Consider the following 22,364-nt stretch of genomic DNA (forward strand, 5'->3'; position numbering starts at 1 on the left):
TCTATCTTAGGAGTTACCACCCAGGAAAGAGATCTAGGCATCATAGTGGATAATACATTGAAATTGTCGGCCCAATGTGCTGTGGCTCTCAATAAAGCAAACAGAATGTTAGGAATTATTAGGAAGGGATCGGAAAATAAAATTGAGGATGTCATAATGCCCCTGTGTTGCTCCATGGTGAAACCGCACCTTGAATACTGTGTGCAATTCTGGTCACTGCATCTCAAAAAGGATATAGCTGCACTGGAAAAAGTGCAGAGAAGGATGACCAAAATGATATGGGGCATGGAACGACTGCCCTATAAGGAAAGGCTAAAGAAGTTATGGCTGTTCAGCTTGGAGAAGAGATGATCGAGGGTGGATATGATAGAAGTCTACAAAATCATGAAAGGAGTTGAACAAGTTAATGTAAATCCGTTATTTACTCTCTCAGACAACAGAAGGACCAGGGGCCCTCCATGAAGTTAGCAAGTAGCTCATTTATTACAAATCGAAGAAAATTCTTCACTCAGCACATAGTTAAACTCTGGAATTCATTGCCAGGGGAAATGGTTTCAGCAGTTAGGGTTACTGGGTTTTAAAAAGGTTTGGATAAGTTCCTAGAGGTTAAATCCATAAACGGCTATTACGGTAATTAATAAGCAATATTAGCTTGTGATCTATCTACTTGCCAGGTACATGTGACTTGGATTGGCCACTGTTGGAAACAGGATACTGGGCTTGATGGACTCTTGGCCTGACCCAATATGGCATTTCTTATGTTCTTATGTACCCCACAGTTTAGTCCAATTACCACCAACACCTTCAGAAATCTCCAAGCTGTTGACCCTTGTATCCTCTCCACTACTGTCTCAACTCATTTCTCCTCCAATACATTAACAGAGTTAGCTGAAGAGGCAGTTTCTTCTTACAACACAATACTCTGCTTAAAACACTCTTTCCCCTCCCCTTATCTGTCCTGTAAGGCATACAAACCCCAGCTCCTAGCTCACTCCTGTAATTCTTTTCCTATGTTCCTGTGCCTGCTCTGTAGAGTGTCTCTGGCTAAAATCTATGCCCATGCAGAATTCATACATTTCAAATTCATACTGATTTCCTTCTAATCTGCTTTTGCACTTGCCAAGCAAGAATATTATGTCTATCTGACCAACTTTCGTGCATTCAACCCTTGCTATCTTTTTGGCACACCCAATTCTTCTTGGCGCTCTGCCAGGGCCATCACCAACCCCGGTGGGGCTGATCCGAGGACCTCACTAAACCATCCAATCAGTAGTAGTGACAGGCGGTGTGTACAAAGGGCAGGGATTTAATCAACATGATCTTACTGGGAATTCTTCGTTCATGGGAAATAATTGCAATCCCCCTCCCTATCACGATCAGGGTTCAGCGGGTTACCCGCACTTGTCGGCAAAGGATAGACACTCGCTGATCCATTCAGTGTAGCGCACGTGCAGCCCCGGACATTTAAGGGCATCACAGACCTGTTATTGCTCAATCTCATGTGGCTGAACGCCTCTTGTCCCTCTAAGAAGTTGGACGTCGACCGCTGGGGGTCGCATAACTAGTTAGCATGGAGGAGTCTCGTTCGTTATCGGAATTAACCAGACAAATCGCTCCAACTAAGAACGGCCATGCACCACCACCCACAGAATCGAGAAAGAGTTATCAATCTGTCAATCCTTTCCGCAGCTGGGCCGGTCCTGAGAGTCATACACATGGTTTGCTACCTTGCGCAGTATGGCATAAGTAAAAAACTGTGAATGACGAAGAACTGGAACAATTTCATCTTCCTGATGGTACCCTTCCATCAATTCCTTTAAGTTTCAGCTTTGCAACCATACTCCCCCCGGAACCCACATACTAGAGATGTGAATCATGTCCTCGATCGTCTTAACGATCGATTTCGGCTGGGAGGGGGAGGGAATCGTATTGTTGCCGTTTGGGGGGGTAAAATATCGTGAAAAATCATAAAATCGTGAGCCGGCACATTAAAACCCCCTAAAACCCACCCCCGACCCTTTAAATTAAATCTCCCACCCTCCCGAACCCCCCCCCCAAATGACTTAAATAACCTGGGTGTCCAGCGGCGGTCCAGAACGGCAGCGGTCCGGAACGGGCTCCTGCTATTGAATCTTGTTGTCTTCAGCAGGCGCCATTTTCCAAAATGGCGCCGAAAAATGGCGGCGGCCATAGACCAACACGATTCCACGGCAGGAGGTCCTTCCGGACCCCCGCTGGACTTTTGGCAAGTCTTGTGGGGGTCAGGAGGCCCCCCCCAAGCTGGCCAAAAGTTCCTGGAGGTCCAGCGGGGGTCAGGGAGCGATTTCCCGCCGCGAATCGTTTTCCGTACGGAAAATGGCGCCGGCAGGAGATCGACTGCAGGAGGTCGTTCAGCGAGGCGCCGGAACCCTCGCTGAACGACCTCCTGCAGTCGATCTCCTGCCGGCGCCATTTTCTGTACGGAAAACGATTTGCGGCGGGAAATCGCTCCCTGACCCCCGCTGGACCTCCAGGAACTTTTGGCCAGCTTGGGGGGGGCCTCCTGACCCCCACAAGACTTGCCAAAAGTCCAGCGGGGGTCCGGAAGGACCTCCTGCCGTGGAATCGTGTTGGTCTATGGCCACCGCCATTTTTCGGCGCCATTTTGGAAAATGGCGCCGGCTGAAGACAACAAGATTCAGTAGCAGGAGCCCGTTCCGGACCGCTGCCGTTCCGGACCGCCGCTGGACACCCAGGTTATTTAAGTCATTTGGGGGGGGTTCGGGAGGGTGGGGGATTTAATTTAAAGGGTCGGGGGTGGGTTTTAGGGGGTTTTAGTGTGCCGGCTCACGATTCTAACGATTTATAACGATAAATCGTTAGAATCTCTATTGTATTGTGTTCCATAACGGTTTAAGACGATATTAAAATTATCGGACGATAATTTTAATCGTCGAAAAACGATTCACATCCCTACCACATACTTTGGTTTCCAGGAAACTGTTCGGCAGGTAATGGGAATAACCCCACCGTCTTCATTTATGGTCAGAACTACGACGGTATCTGATCGTCTTAGAACCTCCGATTTTCATTCTCGATTAATGAAAACATTCTGGCAAATGCTTTTACTTTGGTTCGTCTTGCACCAGTCTAAGAATTTCACCACTAGTGGCACAATACGAATGCCCCCAGCTGTCCCTCTTAATCATGGCCCCAATTCCGAAAACCAACAAAATAGAACCTTAGTTCTATTCCATTATTCCTAGCTGAAGTATTCAGGTGAACGGCCTGATTTGAACACTCTAATTTTTTAAAAATAAAGGACAGAGTCAGTCAAAACGTCTCTGTCTCCATTTGCTGGTGGGGAGGCAAAACCCAGGAGTCTGAACTGACCCATGTTGAACTGCTGTTCACATGGAACCCTTTTCCACTTCGGCCTTCAAAGTTCTCGTTTGTATATTTGCTATGTCCCCCAGATTTTCAAAGACCAGCGAGAGCTTACCAGACGCCGACAGAACCGCAACGCTTTCCAAGGCTCGGGCCCCTCTCTCGGGGTGAACCCATTCCAGGGTGCCCTTTCCTTCACAAAGAAAAGAGAGCTCTCCCTGGGGATCCCGCCAGCTTCTCCGGGATCGGTGGCGTTATCGCACTGGATGCATCGCAGCGCCCATCTCTGCCACTCTGGGTTCAGGGATCTGAACCAGACTCCCTTTTGATCGGCCGAGGGCAACGGAGGCCTTCGCACATCCCTTCCAAACGGCGCTCGCCTATTTTTTAGTATCAACTGACCCATGTTGAACTGCTGTTCACATGGAACTCTTCTCTACTTCGGCCTTCAAAGTTCTCGTTTGTATATTTGCTATGTCTCCCTGATTTTCAAAGACCAGCGAAAGCTTACCGGACGCCACCGGAACCGTGACGCTTTCCAAGGCTCGGGCCCCTCTCTTGGGGCGAACCCACTCCAGGGCACCCTGTCCTTCACAGAGAAAAGAGAAATCTCCCTGGCTGCACCTGCGGCGGCTCCACCCAGGGATAGCTCATCATCTTTCAGGTCCTAGCACATGTGTTAGACTCCTTGGTCCGTGTTTCAAGATGGGTCGAGTGGACAGTATGCCTTGGTTGATAGTTGCGTCAGGAGCAGGGGGCCCCGTCCCCCTTCTCCCCTGCCCCACTCCCCTCACAAGGGGGAGGGGGCTTCCGGAGGAGGGCGTGGTGGCGGTCATCTCTCTGTGCCTGCCTGTCTTGCCCCTATCAACACTAGAGGGACCTGACTATACCTCCACTGTCTGCCTGTCTTGCCCCTATCAACACCAGAGGGACCTGACTATACCTCCACTGTGCCTGCCTGTCTTGCCCCTATCAACACCAGAGGGACCTGACTACCTCCACTGTGTCTGCCTGTCATATCCCTATCAACACCAGAGGGACCTGACTAGTGACTACCTCCACTGTGCCTGCCTGTCTTGCCACTATCAACACCAGAGGGGCCTGTCTACCTCCACTGTGCCTGCCTGTCATGCTCCTATCAACACCACAGGGACCTGACTACCTCCACTGTGCCCACCTGTCTTGCCCCTATCAACACCAGAGAGATCTGACTTTGCCTCCACTGTGCCTGCCTGTCATGCCCCTTTCAACACCAGAGGGACCTGACTAGTGACTACGTCCACTGTGCTTGCCTATCTTGCCCCTATAAACACCAGAGGGGCCTGTCTACCTCCACTGTGCCTGCCTGTCATGCTCCTATCAACACCAGAGGGAGTTGACTACCTCCACTGTGCCAGCCTGTCTTGCCCCTATAAACTTTCTGCCACTCTGCCTTGCTACCATACACCAGACATCAGACGACTCTACTCCTTATGGTGCTCTTGCCACTATCATGGTTCCTCAGTGTGTTGCTGCTAGTCTTTCTGCTGCTTTGTCCCTTTATTGGTGCCTTGGGGTTTTTTCTGACACCTTTTCTGCTTGTTATGTTCCCCCTTCATTGTGCTGTAGGATGTTGATGCCACTTGTCGTGCCACTTTGCTTCTCGTGCTGCCTTCGAGGGTTCATGCAACTGTTATTGGTGCCCTCTTTTGAAGCTGTGGGGTGTTTTTGATACTCTCGCTGCTGCTTTGCACCTCTGTTAAAGCATTCTTGCCACTCCTGGTACCCCTTTGCCACTTTATGGTGCCTTAGGCTATTCATGCCAATTTGGTGCCACTTTGTCACAGTCTAAGTACCTTGGAGCTCTTTTGCCCTTCTGATGATTGCTCTCCAGAAGTTTCGTCCAAATTGATAAGAAAACCCCAATTTGCAGCCCAAAATAGGCTGCAATACTTCCCCCATTGACTTTAATGGCAAACGAAAAATGAATCAAACTAATAAACAAATATATATATATTTTTGCTTTGAAACTAATGAAACTAATTGGGGTCCCAACGAAACAAATAAACGAACCAAAACAATTTTTTTTCTTCTGCACATCCCTACCTCCTACCTCCCCTTTACTCACTGCCCAAACTATGGATATGTCTATGATAAGGTTCACAAAATCATTCTCACGTTCTCAACCAGTTCATCTCTATCTCTTTGTTCCCATTCCTCTGCCCTTTCCTTGGCTCCTGTCACCCTCTCCTCCTTCTCTGAAATCACAGTAGATGAAACAGCCCATCTCTGAAATCACAGTAGATGAAACAGCCCATCTCTCTCCCTTTTCTTCTCTCCTCCCAATTCTATTACCTTGTTATTTGTAACTGCTTCCTTCTACACAAATAGGTTATTGAATTGTTCACAGTACACCCCTGTTATATGTAAACCGGCATGATGTGTTTGCAACATGAATGCCGGTATATAAAAATTTTAAATAAATAAATAAATAAATCTTCTCTCCACTATCAAACTCACTACCTGTTTCTCTGATCCCCACCCCCACCCAGCACCTCAGCTCTATTTCTCCTGCAGTCAGCCCTTCCATCTGTCATATCCTCAATCTATCATTTCCCATTGCTATTGGTCCCACTATATTCAAACATATTGTGATCACACAACTTCTCAAAAAACCTTCAATGGGTTCTACCTGCCTGTTAACTACTGTCCAATTTCCGTGCTTTCTTTTGTTTATAAACTACGTGATTGTGCTGTTCACCACTGCTGTCATGACTTTCTTTCATCTCAAGCCACTCCAGACTAGTTTTCACCCTTACATGTTACAGAAACAGCCCCAGTCAAAGACTCCAATGACCTGTTTATAGCTAAAACAAAATGCCTTTTCACAATCCTCCTCCTTCTAGTGGATAGTAGATCCTACTTTACTGCTATCCACTAGAACTAGATAGCATCCACTGCTATTGGGATGGCAGTAAAGGAGGATCCACCAGAGGATCCACTAAATATAAGACATAGTCCCTGCTCAATAGAATTTACAATCTAATCAAGGCAAAAGAGACTTTGGTAATTTCATTTATTAATTTAGAAGTAAGCTGGATAATGAAGAGTTACAATAAAAAAAAAACTATCAGTAAATAGTGCATTTAAATAAGATAAGAGAAGGAGCATGACACAACAAGTCAGCAAGTAACTCCTATCTATGCCCTTCTTCTCTACTACCAATTCCCAACTCCTAGTTTTCCACAAATCAAATTTCACATATTATATATATGTTAAAAGAAAAAAAAGGTTGATTTCAGTATTATGATTTAATGGACTGTGACCTAGGATTAATGAAAAAGCAAATGAAGGCTATGCACCTAGTATAACTTCCTAGGGTAGTCATTTAATAATTGTTTAGGTTCATATTTAAGGGAGGATTTAATTGATAGCATAGTACATTTCTTTCTGTTTTGACACACATTTGCTGATTTTACTAAATCATTTACATTTCTGATGACCTGTGCAAAGAAAGATGTTCTTCCCCTTTGCCTTGCCAAATATGTATCCTAACAATATTAGTCTGAAATAATCAAAATAATTTGGAAATGCTATGTGAATCCTTCAGAACCATATCACAGTTTTACTTACATCTACAAATGCTGTCCTCAGTGTAAGATCTTTTACCCATGATCCTAAAGGTTTCAGTGAGGGATATGCTGCATTAGCCCAAAGCTCTGGAACTTGGTTGTTAAGAAAACTTTGGTATATCCTCTCCATCTCTTCAGACATCACCACAAATCCAGCTATAGCTTTGATAAGCATCTCAAGTGAGTTCTGTATTAAGAGAGAACACAGTTTGATACTAACAAATGCTGCACTGCAAGCAACAATTAATTATTTTTATTGTTTGCATTCTCACACAAATTACTTGACATTTTTCTATTGAAATTGAGAGAAAATCAGTGGAAAGATACAGGTAATATCATAATAGAAAGAATATCATATGATATTCCCTTTGGCTGACTTTTCACAGTATACTTCTAAACTTTTCATTTCTTTGTAGATATACATTACAGCTCGTGCCCTTCTGCAGTATGATTGACAATGAACTTTCAAAGAATTACTTGTATTTTACTATTTGCAAACTCATGATAGCTTCTACAGCTATTCAATTCTTAAATATGTAAATTTCAAAACTGGTTCTGAAATGGGAGAAAACAATTAATGGCTATCCTTGAATACATTAGCCTTGAATTTATGGCATCTCCCAGCAAACACTTACACAATAGTACTCTGTGCTCCATTAGATCTGTAATGACTCTCAGTAGTGCAATATATTGAGGTCTTATTGTATGAATTTGCCTCTCTAAACTAAGTTTTAGAACCCAGTATTTGTGTTTTGTGGAGACCCCTAGAAGCTTTATGCTTCAGAAATATAGTTAGCTCTGCAGGAGGCAGCTAAAAGGTAAATATCTTATCAGGTCAGCTCCTGCTTCAATACTGGAAAATTTCAGTCATAAGTCCACTCCTAGACTGGGCTTGCACATTACTCCTAGAAGGTAGTTGTAGTACATCCTACATCAACACCAGAGGGACCTACAGTAAATCTCTTCCTTCCAGGAATCGCTTCTGGAGTCGGCATCTGGTGACTGTAATTATCCCTTCTAAAGTCAGTACTTAGAGAAAGAGTCAGGACCTTTCAGCTGAAACCTCTTTGCCTTTTTTGAATTTGCAATCTTAAATAATACCAGTCAACTTAAGGAAACAAGGACTCAATATATGTTGAGAGTCAGAAAGTAGATCCTTGGTCCGACCGGCGAAGAAAGGAAGAAGTAGTTCTCCGCAGATGGAATAGGTCAGAAGGCGGTGTCGCTGCAGAAGGCCGACGATCTTCACCCTGGAAGTCCGTGACCCCTCCAGGCGGGTCCTGTGGAGGCCCTGACCGCTGGGACTTAGGTAGCTTTGCCCTGGAAGCCCGTGGTCCCCCCGGGAGGAGCCTGTAGGGACCCAGACCGCTGGGTCTTAGGAGAGTGGCTAGAGACAGCAACGAGGGAACAGACCAGGATCAAGGCAGGCAGCTGAAGACATAGACAAGAGAACAGACCAGGATCAAGGCAGGCAGCTGAAGACGTAGACGAGAGAACAGACCGGGATCAAGACCAGAAGACACTCCGAAGATTGGTTCCACGCCATGGACTGGAACGGGAAGGCGGACCACGCAGGCAGGAACAGGCAGGCAAACTCAGGATCAGGTGGGCAGGATCAGGCAGGCAGGTAGGCAGGGTCAGGCAGGCAAGCAGGCAGGATGAGGCAGGCAGGATCAGCAACTCTTCACTCAAACGAGTCGACCGCGTTGCAAGGCAAAGAACGGGGGTCAGACCCCGAGTTTAAATCTCCCTCAGCATCTGACGTCAGCGAGGGGGCTGGCTCTGTCCTTCGCGCCAGAGGCCCTTTAAAAGGGTTCCCTCTGCGCACACGCGGGCCTAAGGGGCGGGGTTACCACAGCATTTGGCGGCGTCTCCCTCATGGGGTCGCCACGATGTAGGCCCAAGCAGGCCCGGGGGATCTGCGGTCCGGCCGGCGTGTCCCTCGCCAGAAGTCGGTAAGGATCTGGTCGTGAGGGTTGCGACCGGAACCGCAACAATATATTACTGAAGAGGCTCATGATGTGTCTGTGAGTTTGCCTTTAAACTGGTCAAACTCTATCCAGGTAATATGTCTTAAGGGCTGTGATCCATTTTTGCTGCTCAAGGGATCTAATGTAATTACTGTGAAATTTTCCTATGGCTTGGACTTTAAATACAGATTTCCTCTGTAAAAAAAAAAAAAATTAAATTAAAAAAAAAAAAAAAATATATATATATATATAGGGGCGGATTTTAAGAGCCCTGCTCGCCTAAATCCGCCCAAATCCGGGCGGATTTAGGCGAACAGGGCCCTGCGCACCGGTGAGCCTATTTTACATAGGCCTACCGGCGCGCGCAGAGCCCCGGGACTCGCGTAAGTCCCGGGGTTTTCGGAGGGGGGCGTGTCGGGGGCGTGACCGAGCGCAGCGCCGTTTTGGGGGCGTCGGGAGTGTTTCGGGGGCGGGTCCGGGGGCGTGGTTACGGCCCGGGGCGGTCCGGGGGCGTGGCCGCGCCCTCCGGACCCGCCCCCAGGTCGCGTCCCGGCGCACTAGCAGCCCGCTGGCGCGCGGGGATTTACGCCTCCCTCTGGGAGGCGTAAATCCCCCGACAAAGGTAAGGATGGGGTTTAGACAGGGCCGGACGGGTGGGTTAGGTAGGGGAAGGGAGGGGAAGGTGAGGGGAGGGCAAAAGAAAGTTCCCTCCGAGGCCGCTCCAATTTCGGAGCGGCCTCGGAGGGAACGGAGGTAGGCTGCGCGGCTCGGTGCGCGCCGGCTATACAGAATCCATAGCCTTGCGCGCGCCGATCCCGGATTTTAGCGGATACGCGCGGCTCCGCGCATATCTACTAAAATCCCGCGTACTTTTGCTTGCGCCTGATGCGCCAGCAATAGTACGCCTATTTGCGCGGTCTGAAAATCTACCCCATACTGTGCATCCACAGTTGAAGTAGTAGATTGGAGTTATTGAGATTCATATTCAAAGGGTAAGTTCGGACTTGGCCAAACAAACCCTGAGTTTTGAATTTACCATCTGGAAAGGAATACGACGAGTGACGTTATCAAATTTGCGGATGATACAAAATTATTCAGAGTAGTTAAATCACAAGCAGACTGTGATACATTACAGGAGGACCTTGCAAGACTGGAAGATTGGGCATCCAAATGGCAGATGAAATTTAATATGGACAAGTGCAAGGTGTTGCATATAGGGAAAAATAACCGTTGCTGTAGTTACACGATGTTAGGTTCCATACTAGGAGCTACCACCCAATAAAGAGATCTAGGCGTCATAGTAGATAATACATTGAAATTGTCAGCTCAGTGTGCTGCAGCAGTCAAAAAAGCAAATAGAATGTTAGGAATTATTAGGAAGGGAATGGTTAATAAAATGGAAAATGTTATAATGCCTCTGTATCGCTCCATGGTGAGACCACACCTTGAATACTGTGTACAATTCTGGTCGCCGTATCTCAAAAAGGATATAGTTGCAATGGAGAAGGTACAGAGAAGGGCAACCAAAATGATAAAGGGGATGGAATATGCCTCTGTTTAGCAAAGGTAGCGATTTCTACCTTTGCCCTCACTATGTCATACGGGCGACGGTCGCCCGTATGACATAGTGAGGGCAAAGGTAGCGCTGGCGCCATTTTGAAGATTGGCAATACGGCCCGCGTGCAGGAGGTCACTCCCGGACCCCCGCTGGACTTTTGGCAAGTCTTGTGGGGGTCAGGAGGCCCCCCCAAGCTGGCCAAAAGTCCCTGCGGGTCCAGAGGGGGTCCAGGGGCGATCTCCTGCACGCGTGATGTCGGGAGCCAGGAACCAAAATAGCGCCGGCGCTACCTTTGCCCTATCACATGATAAGGGCAAAGGTCCACCGGCGCCATTTCTCAACGCAGCCGTGGCCAGAGAGAGAGGGAGATCGCGTTGGGACCCCCCCACTGGACCCCAGTAATTTAAAACATTTTGGGGGGGTTCGGGAGGGTGGGGGATTTGTTTTAAAGGTTCGGGGTGGATTTTAGGGTTTTTTTGGTGTGCCGGTTTTCTCGCGCCCTATTTAACCATACAATACAAATGCCCCTGACGATAAATCGGGGGCATTTGTATTGTATCGTGCACTCTAACGATTTTGGACGATTTTAAAATTATCTGACGATAATTTTGTAAACTTATTTTTATTATGAAGTTTCCTTGCCATAGAACAACATTGATAGTGCACACTGATACAAGAAGCACAGCTATCAAAACCCAGCTGTTACACAAGTATGCTGGAGAAAAGCACAACAATCTTAACCAGAACTCATGTAAGACAAAAAGTGCAACATAAGAAACTAACAGTCAATTTAAGCACTGTAGGCTGCGTAGGCATCCGTCCCCCCACCCCCTCCCTCCCGACCCCCCTCCCCTCTCCCCCCTACAGATGAACCAAAGGTCCAAACACTGAGGTATAGAAAAGACGAGTAATTCCAGCAGCATAGGGAGCGTCAATGCAAATGCTTGATGTGACAACATGTCCAATCCAATCCAAAATCGCTCAGTCAGGAACCGACATCGGAGAGGCTCAAGACTTCTTCATGTCATTGGGTCCAAAATCACACTTCTAGCACGAGCAGTCAAGGCCATCAAATAAGGATTCCAAACCGCCAGGAAGTCCGAATATTTCTTCGGCGACGGCGAGGTCTTTGCTGTCATGTGTTCGTAAATCACCAATCTATGTAATTGCAACCTCCATTGTAAAACAGTAGGTGGGTCCTTACTCATCCAGTGTATCAAAATTGATTTCTTTGCCAACAATAAAGCTTTACATAAGAACCAAGTCTGTTCCCGAGTAGGGGACCAGGTAGACGTGGCGTCCACTATGTGAAGTAAACACAATTTTGGCTCCAGAGGTATAGATTGTGTAAACAGACGGCCAAGATAAGCCAAAATGTTCGTCCAAAACTTCTGGATCATGGCGCAATCCCAGAAGTTGTGAAAAAAGGATGCCAGGGCCATGGGACATTTTAGACAAGAAGCTGAAGAAGCAATGTGCCACTTGAAAGCCATCTGAGGAGCAATATATATTCTATGCAGGACTTTATAGTGAGTTTCCCGGAGAAGCACGTTCTCCACACTTTTCGGTATCTGTCGAAAGCATTTGGCCAATTGCGAAACCGGCAGGCAGGCCAACAAGTCCCGAGTCCACAGGTCAGCCAGCTTCTGTAAATTAGATGCAGAGTCCAGAGATTGTAGCGCCTTAACCATGGCAGCACATGACACCGTTAAAGGGGAAGACTTATGTCTGAAGAAGCTTTGCAAAGGTTCATGATCATGGTCGGCCAATGATAACCCCTCCCAGGCTTGCAGAGCATGTCGTATTTGAAGATAACCATAGAAACTAGAGGCAGATATCCGATAAGTAAACTGCAGCTCTGCGAAGGAGTAAAGATGCAGACCCGGCGGAGCTAGTAGTTGACGGACATGTGTGAGGCCTACTGCTTGCCAATGTTGAAATGCAGAGTTTTCCCAACTTGGGGAGAAGGTGGGAAGACCCACTATCGTAGCAAACGTCAAAGTCCGCCAGGAGATCTTCAGTAAAGAACAGAGTCTTTTCCATGCCGTACGGCAGGCTACCATATAGGGAAACTTGCACACAGGAGTAGGCATTGAAGAATTCGGTGCCACCAGAATGTTTCCCAGGCTCAAGGGCGTGCACCAGCCCTCCAGCAGCTCCCTTGGGATTAATCCCTCTGTCATCCCTATCCAATTACTTATGTGGCATAGCAAAATGGCCAAATTGTATTGATGAATGTTGGGGCACTTAAGTCCTCCATCCGGTACAGTGCGCATCAGGGTGGAGAGCTTGATCCTCGCTTTCTTATTACGCCAAAAAAAACGGCTCAACGCAGTATGAAGCTCTTGAACGTGTTGACGTTTTATCCAAAGTGGTAACATGTGCAGGATATACAGCCATTTTGGCAATTCAATCATCTTAAAGAGTTGTATCCGGCCCGTAAGGGACAGCGGCAGCCCCTTCCAGTCATTTAGTTTTTTCTTTGTATTCTGAAGCAGCGGCAGAATGTTAACAGCATATATATCAGTAATATCAATAGGTATTCGTATCCCCAAATACTTCATAGTAGATGTAACCCATCGCAACGGAAACTCACCTGGCCATTGAGCATGCACATGACCAGTAACATCTATGGCTTCGGACTTATCAATATTGATTTTTAACCCAGAGAAAATCCCAAACTGTTCCTGAAGGTGCATCACTCCCAGCAATGATGTCGTTGGATTAACCACAAAGATAAGGACATCATCCGCAAAAGCGGCTACCTTGAATTCCGCCCCCCCTATTTTTATCCCTTCTATGTCGGAACGAGCATTAATAATTCGTAACAGGGGGTCCAGAGAAAGTATGTAAAGCAGCGGGGAAAGAGGACACCCCTGCCGGACTCCCCGAAAAAGCTGAAAGGGGGCAGAGAGCAAACCATTCGCCACTATCATAGATTGAGGGTTTTGATAGAGTTGCATAATGTTTTGCAATATGGGACCTTGGAATCCAAATCTTTGTAAGACTGAGAATAAGTAGGGCCAGGCCACCCTGTCAAATGCCTTCTCCGCATCGAACCCCACAGCCAGAGCAGGAATATTATGATTTTTACAGTGCGTCATGGCCGCCCACAAACTCAAAAGATGTCTGCTGGCCTTCCTTCCCTGAACAAAACCCACTTGGCTGTCAGATATTAAACAAGGCAAAATTCCACTCATCCTAGTTGCCAATATTCTGGCAAATAACTTAACATCATAATTGAGTAATGAAATGGGTCGATAGGATGCAGGGTTTAACGGGTCTTTGCCACTTTTCGGGAGCACCGTGATGTATGCCCTCGTAGCTATGTTGGAGAAACCATCTCTAGAGATCACCGAAAAGTAAGACCTTAGAGACTCCCCAATGGCACCCCCCAACAACTTATAATAGTCTGCATTGAGGCCATCTGGACCAGGCGCCTTATGCGATTTACTGGACTTTATCCCGTCTACAATTTCTTGAGTGGTGATCGGGGCATTTAAGAACTCCAACTGCTCAGTGGACAGGGTGGGGAGGGTCACATCACGAAAAAAAGTGGTCTCCACTTCTCCCGCCTGAGCACTAGGCTCAGCTGCATATAATTTTTCATAAAACTCTCGGAACACTTCACAAATTTTGGGACCCGTAGTATGCCGTAGCCCCTGTTTGTCTTTGAGGGCAGCAATAAATGTGGCATCCCTCTGTACCCGGACCTGATTCGCCAACAATGTCCCCATTTTGTTCCCAAACCTGTATAGTTTACGTGAGTAATATAATAAGTCATGTTGCGTCTGACGATGAATAAAACTATTGAGGGTAAATAGTAAATCCCTATAGTCTTTCTTTAATTGGGGCGTAGGGTGGGCAATAAGCTTGCGCTTCGCATTTTGGACTGCAATCCCCATATCTATAAGCGTTTTGTTCGCCTGCTTCCTTTGTCGTATCACATATGCAGTGATTTCCCCTCTCATAGTGGCCTTGCCCGCTTCCCAGAACAACGAAGGGTTCTCTTGATGTTGCCCATTATACTGAACGTAGTCCTGCCATTTATGAGTGAGATAAGATTTAAAGGCCTTATCCTCTGCAAGATGGGCGGGAAAACGCCACCTATTCTGTGCTCTCCGTGGACCCCCCAATCCCGCATCTACCCAAATCATCGCATGATCTGAACACTCCGTAGGTCCAATCTCTGCTCTCCCAATCTTAGAAAAGCAGGGGGAAGATACCAAAATATAGTCTATGCGGGACATGGATAAATGCGCTCTTGCTACATGAGTGAAGTCTGTCACTTCAGGGTGGAGTATCCGCCAGGGATCTAATAATTGAAATTGGTGACACAAATAAGGCAGCCCCCTATCAGTGGATATCCTCATGCCCGGTCCCGGGGTGGACCTATCTAATCTAGGGTCCATCACCTGATTGAAATCACCAGCTAGGAATAGTAAACCTTGCTGATTCAGTGATAACACTTGTACCAAATTCGTGAAGAAACTGTGTTGGTACACATTCGGGGCGTAAACACAACAAAGGGTAACCATCTGTCCGAATAGTTGCCCTGTCACCAAAACATAGCGGCCTTCAGAGTCCGCCAGCACTTTGGAAGCCTCAAAAACCACATTTTTTCCTATCAGAATAGCCACTCCCGCTCTCTTATGTAACGCCGGGGAGTGATATACCTTACTGACCCAATCCCTGGATAGTTTTAGACTCTCCACTGCAGATAGGTGCATCTCCTGCAAAAATGCAATGTGGGCCTTATGCCTTCGTAATGATTGCAAGACTTTTGCCCATTTTACTGGTGAGCCTATACCCGCTACATTCCATGATATACAGCGTACTTGCTCAGCCATACTCCTGTACTGGTAATGACAAAATCACATGATAAACAGCCCTGAAAGCCACGAACTTAGTGCCCCCCTCCCAGCCTAGGGGTGGCACACTAGCAACCAGCTCAGAAATCCTCCTATCTTGCCACTCCGTAGTAAGTAAGCTATTTTTGACTCCCACAACCGGAATCCAAGGTAAACCAACCCCAGTGAGATACATTTCCTTACCCCTTCCCCCCCTCCCCCCCATCCCCGTCCCTCGCACATTCACCCAACACTCAGTCATCTCCCCCTTAAAATGGAGGCTAGAGTCCACCTATGTACCTGTCCGGCTCCCCCGCCAGAGAATGACTAGCATACATAGATTAGAAACAGAACAGCAACATAACCTCAGAAATCTGCTGATATAAAAAAAAACATAACCAACAGAGTGTCCAATATAGAACTAGTGCTTCCTGCCGCTGTAATAAGAAAAATAAAGAGCTTCAGGGTACGCCTCCAAGTCCGGTAATATACTGTTTAGCTGCTTCCACGGATTCAAAGCTCCGCCATGCCCCTCCATGTTCAAGCCGGAGTCTAGCTGGATATTGCAAAGTGAATTTGATTTTCCTATTGAACAGGTCTGCACAAATAGGAGAAAATTCTCGCCGTTTGATGGATACTGCTGCAGAATAATCCTGAAAAATCAGGATTTTGTGACCTTCATACAGTAAACCAGCACAGCTCCTGTAAGCTTGCAATAATTCAGTTTTGTGGCAAAAATTGAGGAGTCGAGCAATGACCACTCTAGGCTTCGGGGCCTCAGGTCTTTTGATCCCCAAACGGTGTGCTCTTTCCACCACAATTTTTCCTGCTAATGCCGACAGACCCAGCTCTTGAAGCAGCCATGTTTCCAGCAATTTTACCAGGTCTCTAGCAGGCACCGCTTCTGGGATCCCCACTAACCTTATGTTGTTCCTTCTTGACCTGTTTTCCAGGTCTTCCACTTTGGTTTCCAGGGTGGAGACTTGTTTCAACAGGCTTTCTTGCTTCTGGAGCATATGCTGCGTCTCTGTCTCCACATCTGCTATTCTTTGTTGTGTGTCTGCCACCTGAGTTTTTATCTGTTGCAGCGTCTCATTCCCCGAATTGATTTTTTGAAGCAGATCACAGAATCTGGGCTCCAGGGCTAGTACCACTGCTTGGGATACCTCCCCCACCAGATCCGCCGTGGTTGCTGGTATTGCTGGGCTGCTTGCGCACGGGCTCGGCGGTCCGGCGGCCATTTTGGGATCGGGTTGGCGGCTTGTAGTTTTCTCCTTTCTTTGTGGTTTTGCGGACATCCTTCGCTCGCCGCGGGAGAAAAACGAGACGATTGTTTTCTGGGCTGACCCCACTGATTCTGGCGTCACCACGGTGCGTTGCAGGGGCTCAAAAAACACTGATTTTCGGCAGGGGAACCGGGAGCGCGGTCTGCAAGCAGCCTACCCGCTCATCAGGTCACGTGGACTCCATCTGACGATAATTTTAATCGTTCAAAAACGATTCACATCCCTATCAGTCTGCGCTATCTCATAAAGAATCTTCTTTCTGTTTAGCCTTCTGGCAGCAGATTATTCACCCTCTGATTCTTTATAATAGCTGATGAGCAACTGATCAACAGAACCCTAGAACTCTTGTTTTGTTTATACCCCCAAAATAGGGTTACACTGGTTTTGTTGAGGATTAAGTATGCCACTACTGGTTCTGGCAATGTCTTCCATCTATTAATATATTTCTATTAAAAACAATTAAAGAATCAAATCACCTCATATTAATAAACTTCACCCTGCCTCCTCTAACACATTATGGATTATGGGTTTGATTTAAAAAGTAAGCTAGGTTAATTTTCAGTGTGTGTTTGACATAAAGGAGAAAGCTAGATTATTTTTCATGTGACCAAAAGGGAAAGGTTAGGACGGCCATTGTAGTTGGCAATTTGATCATTAGTAATGTAGATAGCTGGTTGATTGGTGGTCATGAGAATGGCTTGATAACTTGCCTACCTGGTGTGAAGGTGGCAGACCTGAATGTCACCTAAATAGCAGGCCGATACAGTAAAGCGCAGCCGCGGTTACCCTGTTTCTAACCCGCTTTCAACCCACAATTTGGCCACTTAAGTCTAACCCGTGATTCACTATCCGGTTTTACCAATCTTTACCACTTCTTTAAATTGACGGGTATCCCTTTCCGCCCGTGGCATGTATATGATATGTAAACGATCGGATTAGCTATTCCCTCCCATACAGTAACGTGTGGCCCGATTATCGCCTTTTAACCAATTGTTTTGCCGCGTCTTTAACCCGCTAATTTACCGCCTACCCTGACCCTGTCGATAGAGGGATGTGACAGCAATAGGCAGGCTCCGGTCAAATAAATGGGTGGGTTGGAGCAAGCGAGTAACATGGTGTGGCCTGTTTCTCCTATGCTCGGGCCTGGTTCTCCTACGCTCGGGCATCGGGGATTGCCAGACCTCTCTCTCCCCCTCTGAAGCAAGGCGCAGGGTGAAAATCGACTCGACATGTTATTAAAGCAAATAGAAATTGTAACAAAAAGTAAACTTACTGCATGCTTCCAGCAGCCCCAGTCCTCTCTCCCCTCCTCCCGAGACGCGCCCTGCAGATCCCCTACCTCCCGGGGCAGCCGGCGGCGAAAGCGGCTTCCAGCAGCCCCGCCGGCGAAGGTGCATGAACGCACGTCCAATTTGGGCACTCAAGCAGCGAAGGCGCATGAGCGCATGCCGTGACCTGAGTGCTTGGATGGACTTCCTGGTACCTGTCATTTCAAATGTCATTTGAAATGACATTTGAAATGATAGGTACCAGCGCACCCAGGATACTGTATAGGTGCTGTATAGCGCTCTATACAGTAAAATGGATTGCGCTTCATGGACGCTGCTTGCATCTGCATGCCATTTAAATACTGTATTGAGCGGTATGTGATCTGAACTGTGCGTGTGGCAAACGAGCGGGCGCCCGGCACTGCCACACTCTTTCTAACGCGTCCTTACTGTATCGGCCTGTAGGAATTTAAAGAGTGCTGGGGAGGAGCCAGCTCTCATAGTCGATGTGGGTAGCAATGAAATAGAAAAGTATGGGAAGGAGATATGGAAGACAAATTTAGGCTTTTAGGTAGAAAACTAAAATCTAGAGCCTCCAGAGAAGCATTTTCAGAAATGTTCCCCATTCCACATGTAGGCAGAGCTCTAGAGTCTAAACTTGTGAATGAGGTGATGGTGCAGGGAAGTTGGTTTTAGATTTGTTAGAAAGTGGGCAACATTATGGGGAAAGGGGATCCTATTCTGCAAGGATGGGTTCCACATTAAGTAGGATAGAACCAGGATGCTGCTACTATCATTTAAATAAGAGATAAAGCAGCTTTTAAACTAGATCATGAGGGAAAGCTGACATGTGCCCAAGAGCACATACTGGCTTAATAGGGAAATTAAAATATCTCAATAGAAAGGTTATGGTAAAGGCAGAGTAGCCCAGGTGCATTTACATAAAGAGCAGACTGAGATAAATGACTCCAAAATACTCTTTCAACTGCTAAGCAGAAACTATCTTAGGCAAAAACTTAGGGTGAGTGCGGAATACTGCCCGGTCCTGCAGGAGTTTAGTGTAAGGCGGATAGGTAACTAGGGCCTGTAACTCACTAACCCTGTGAGCTGAAGTGATAGCCAAAAGGAAAATCACTTTCCATGTAAGATATTTTAGGTCACAAGAGTGAAGAGGTTCGAAGGGTGGTTTCATGAGCAGCCCGAGAACCCCAAGAAGGGGCCGGAGGACGTAAAGGTGGCTTGATATGGAGCAAGCCTTTAAGAAAACATGTTACGAGGGGTTGTACCGATATAAGGACATCCCCGACACCTTTATGGAAGGCGGCTACCGCACTGACATGCATTCTGATGGAAGAGGTCTTGAGAACTGATTCCGATAAATGCCAGATATAGTCCAAAACCTTGGGATTGGACAGGAAAAGGGATCAAGGGATTGTGAAGAACACCATGATGTATACCTTTTCCATTTATAGGAATAAGACTTTCTTGTGGAAGGCTTCCGTGAAGCAATCAGGACACGAGAAACGGAATCTGAAAGGTTAAGTGGTTGAAGGATTAACCTTTCAACATCCATGCCGTCAGGGACAAGGCCTGAAGATTGGGATGGCGTAGACATCCGTCGTTCTGAGTGATCAGAAGCGGGTGCGTTCCCAAGGGAATGTGCCTGCGGATGGAGAGATCCTGGAGTATGGGAAACCACACTTGGTGTGGCCAGTGAGATGCTATCAGGATCATGGTTCCCTTGTCCTGGCAGAGCTTCACGAGAGTCTTCGAGAGAAGAGGAAGAGGAGGGAATGCATAAAGCAAACCAGCTGCCCACAAGAGGGAGAATACATCTCTGGGCTGAGAGCGCTCGCTCCGAATGAGGGAGCAGTAATTGTCCACCTTGTGGTTCTGAGGGGACGCAAAGAGGTCTATTTGGGGATGACCCCATTGCTGGAAGAGAGAGGTCGCTACAGAGGGATTGAGAGACCACTCATGCGGTTGGAAGACACAACTCAGTTTGTCTGCCAAGACATTGTGCACTCCCGGCAAATAGGTGGCCCTGAGGTGCATCGAGCGGGAGAGCGCTTCTGCCCAAATCTGCGCAGCTTCCTGACACAGAAGGAAGGAGCCTGTGCCTCCCTGCTTGTTGATGTACCACATGGCCACCTGGTTGTCCGTCTGACTCAGGATGACATGATTTGATAGGCAATCCTGAAAAGCTCTGAGAGCATATTGCATCGCTCGAAGCTCCAGGAAATTTATCTGGTGTTTGGCTTCCTCTGGAGACCAAAAACCTTGTGACTGCAGATCGTTTACATGAGCTCCCCAGCCGAGGTTGGAAGCATCGGTGGTGAGAATGAGTTGAGGATCTGGCAGGTGAAAAGGCAATCCCTGGAGGAGATTGTTCTGATCTTTCCACCAGGCGAGAGACAGACGGAGTGCGTCGGTGATGTGGACAATGGTTGACAGAGGCTGAGTCACTTGAATCTAGGACATGACCTCAGAGTCCAATGCATGACTCTCATGGCCAGGCGGGTCATTGGTGTGAGATGGACTGAGGATGCCATGTGTCCGAGAAGGACAAGGAATTGTCGAGCTGTTGCTGTATACTGAGACTGCAACTGATGAGTGAAGGACACGAGGGTTTGTACTCGTTGTTGAGGTAGAAAGGCTTTTGCCTGTAAAGTGTCCAAGTCTGCCCCAATGAACGATAAGGTTTGAGATGGGACTAAATAGGATTTCTCGTAATTGACAAGAAATCCTAGAGAGATTAGAGTGTGTAGGGTCAAATCCAGGGATGACCGAGTGGCTTGCTGGGTTGGGGCCCTGATTAACCAGTCGTCTAAATAGGGGTAGACGTGAACACCTTGTTTCCTGAGAAAAGTTGCGACGACTACGAGACATTTGGTAAAGACTCGTGGTGCCGATGCTAGGCCGAATGGAAGCACCCGGTATTGAAAGTGCCTTGGGCCTACTAAAAACCGGAGGTACTTGCGATAAGCTGGAGCTATCGCGATGTGGGTGTATGCATCCTGGAGGTCCAGAGAGCAGAGCCAGTCTCCCCTTTGTAGAAGAGGTAGAAGCGAGCCCAAGGTTACCATTTTGAACTTTTCCCGCTGGAGGTACTTGTTGAGGGCACGTATGTCCAGAATTGGACGAAGCCCCCCCGGATTTTTTGGGGATCAAAAAGTACCGGGAATAGAACCCTAGGCCTTGTTGCGAAAGAGGAACGGGTTCTATTGCTCTTAACTGGAGAAGAAGGGAAACCTCCTGCTCCAGAAGGACAGAGTGGTTGGTTACTCTCCATGCTTGTAGAGGTGGGGAGTCCGGTGGAACAGCAAGAAAATTTAGATGGTAACCCTGAGCAATGATTGCCAGCACCCACTGGTCGATTGTGATTGATTGCCATATTCCATGAAAGTGGCATAATCAGCCTCCCACTGGTATGCTTGGCAGAGGGATCAGGCTGCTGCTCTCCAAGTGAAAGTCAAAAACCTGAAGCAGGCCCCGGCTGGGGAGCTGCTTGTGGCTTTTGCTTCCGGGGCTGGCGAGGCTGAGATTTTTGATAAGGCCTCGTAGCTCGGGACCTTTTTGGTGGGGGATAGTACTTCCTTGGACGGAAGAATGACTTCTTGGAGTCCTTCTTGAAGGGCTGTCTAGAAGGGAAGTCAGAAGGTATCGATGAGAGCTGTTTGAGGGTCTCATGATGGTCCTTTAATTCAGCCACTATTTGCTGAATCTGTTCACCGAATAGATTATCTCCTATACAGGGCAGGTCAGAGAGCCTGTCTTGTACTTCTGGCCGAAGGTCAGAAGACTTGAGCCAGGCCCAGCGTCTTGCCGAAATGGCAGTTGCAGACACTCTAGAGGAGGTGTCGAAGATCTCGTAAGCTGTTTGTATCTCATGCTTCCCTGCCTCAAAGCCCTTGTTGACAAGGGTTTGAAGATGTTCTTGGAATTGGTCAGGCAGGGTTTCAGAGAAGTCCTGTATTTGCTTGAAAATGACCCTATTGTATTAGGTCATGTACAGCTGGTAAGAAGCAATCCTGGAGATGAGCATGGCCCCTTGGAACACTCGTCGACCAATATTGTCTAGGAACTTGTGTTCCTTGACAGGAGGGGTAGAGGAGTGTGGCTTCGTCCTTTTAGCTTTCTTTTGAGCTGATTCTACCACAACTGAGTGGTGGTCAAGCTGAGATTTTTGAAAGCCCGGGGCTGACTGTACTAGATAAGTAGTGTCAGTTTTTCTGTGTACTGGGGCAATGGATCCAGGATTTTCCCAGTTCTTTTTGAGGAGGTCAAGCAGAACTTGATGAATGGGAATAGAAGTGATCACTTTAGGGGCATCCAGGAATTGGAGAAGCTCCATCATCTGGTGCCTATCATCTTGCTCCGTCTGAAGCTGAAAAGGGACCAATTCTGACATTTCCTTCACAAAATTAATGAAAGAGAGGTCCTCTGGAGGAGAAC

At 47.3% G+C, this 22,364-nt stretch overlaps 1 protein-coding gene across 1 annotated transcript in view; it reads right to left on the reverse strand.

The window, feature by feature from the left end:
• Positions 1-22,364, reverse strand: part of DNAH6 (dynein axonemal heavy chain 6) — a 3,261,518-nt gene that overhangs the window by 266,189 nt on the left and 2,972,965 nt on the right. The window contains 1 exon segment of the mRNA XM_029602297.1: positions 6,979-7,164. Within this exon segment, the coding sequence (XP_029458157.1) occupies positions 6,979-7,164 (186 nt within the window).

The sequence above is a fragment of the Rhinatrema bivittatum genome, chromosome 1 (genome assembly GCF_901001135.1).
Source record: "Rhinatrema bivittatum chromosome 1, aRhiBiv1.1, whole genome shotgun sequence".
NCBI lineage: Eukaryota > Metazoa > Chordata > Amphibia > Gymnophiona > Rhinatrematidae > Rhinatrema > Rhinatrema bivittatum.